The sequence below is a fragment of the Habropoda laboriosa genome, unplaced genomic scaffold, assembly GCF_001263275.1.
Source record: "Habropoda laboriosa isolate 0110345459 unplaced genomic scaffold, ASM126327v1 scaffold523, whole genome shotgun sequence".
In the NCBI taxonomy this organism is placed as follows: Eukaryota; Metazoa; Arthropoda; class Insecta; order Hymenoptera; family Apidae; genus Habropoda; species Habropoda laboriosa.
This window is the reverse complement of record NW_017100752.1, coordinates 325210-326662: the sequence shown is the minus strand read 5'-3', so window position 1 is coordinate 326662 and position 1453 is coordinate 325210. Positions and strand designations below refer to the sequence as shown.

General features: G+C 33.4%; 2 protein-coding genes across 2 annotated transcripts in view; one reads left to right on the top strand and one right to left on the bottom strand.

Moving 5' to 3' along the window:
* Positions 1–455, top strand: part of LOC108577174 (long-chain-fatty-acid--CoA ligase 1) — a 25226-nt gene extending 24771 nt beyond the window's left edge. The window contains exon 8 of the mRNA XM_017940284.1: positions 91–455. Coding sequence (XP_017795773.1) covers positions 91–228 — 138 coding nt within the window. The 3' untranslated portion in view covers positions 229–455. The remainder of the gene's footprint in view (positions 1–90) is intronic.
* Positions 456–946: 491 nt separating this feature from the next.
* Positions 947–1453, bottom strand: part of LOC108577176 (vesicle transport through interaction with t-SNAREs homolog 1A-like) — a 1869-nt gene continuing 1362 nt past the window's right edge. The window contains exon 4 of the mRNA XM_017940286.1: positions 947–1395. Coding sequence (XP_017795775.1) covers positions 1237–1395 — 159 coding nt within the window. The 3' untranslated portion in view covers positions 947–1236. The remainder of the gene's footprint in view (positions 1396–1453) is intronic.

Genomic DNA, 1453 nt, shown 5'->3' with positions numbered 1-1453 from the left:
AATAGAAGAAATGAAATTACATTTAAGCAACTTTTATTTCTCCCCAACTTTAGAATTACAGACATCCCTGATATTTTGCGTTTATTCCAGGTGAAAGATATTTATTTACATCCAGATCCGTTTTCTGTGCAAAACGGTCTTCTCACGCCACAATTGAAAATGAAACGGCCTCAGTTGAAGGAATACTTCAAGCCGCAGATAGAGGATCTCTATCGACATTTGGACTGACCAGACTGAGCATCGACTTTTGATTCTGTTTTATCAGCATTGGAAGCAACAACACGAAGAAGGATCGAAACATTGTTTGCGCCGCATTCACAGAGAAATCATTATCGTCATTTGAATACTCGTTAATCCGCGATACTTTTATTCTATCATTTTCTTCATAATTACGTAAGTAGCGACGTGAAAGAAAGAAAAGAAAAGGCAAGCACCGTTTAAGCCATATTAAGGTAACTGATAACATTATAATAAAATGAGTTATTATTAGGCGCGTCTGATTTTCTTTTGACTATAATCATCCTTCGATACTTGTCACGTGTATTTACAGTCTTCTTCGATTCCCTATACATGTATTTTGATACACATTATTACCGCTTTTACGATTCATCTAACGGTACACTATATAGATGTATATTTTTATTGGTAACAATCATTAATGGAACTCGGAATTATAATTTAGTACAAAGTAGGATATCTAAAACGCGTGTTACTATTCATTTCCGTAAAATGCAATCAAGCACGTGTGCGATATGTAAAGCAAACTCTTAAGGTTTATATAATAAATAGATTGCAAAAACGGGCAACGTAAAAGTTAGTGAAAAGTTTAAATAATTTAAAACGTTTTAATAAATTTCGCTTGTAAACAATGTTCGCTGACGACACCATTGGACAAGTAAACTTTTTATAATTACTAATAATACATTAGAATTCTTTCTTCACTGTTTGGCGGCATTCCGTCAAATTTAAGCGTTCCTTGGTGCGTAATAATACGAGATCTACATTGGTACCATAATTGTGGTTAAAATTCGGGAGTATAAAATACTTAAATTATAATATTAAATGCTCCAAACAAGTGATTAATAAAAGGACATGGTATGACATTCCTTCGATATATAATTTAATAATCCCCTAACGAACGTTGCAAGCGATAATTATAACACTTGAAACTCACTGAATAATAAATATAGCTTCTGAGTCGATATTCCAATCGAAAAAATGGTGCTATTCGTCTTTTTAGCTTTTAGATACAAAGCTATAAAACATGACGATACAAGCGACAAGTACGAGCGTTAATGCTACTGCCGCTAAAATAACTCGTTGCTGAAAGCTTCTAAAAATCATTCCTGAGAGTAACCGCGAACCACGACCCAGCTCTGCATCCGTGTCTCTTAACTAGAACAGTAGAATATACTTAAAATTACCAGAAATAATGATAATAAAATAATAATCT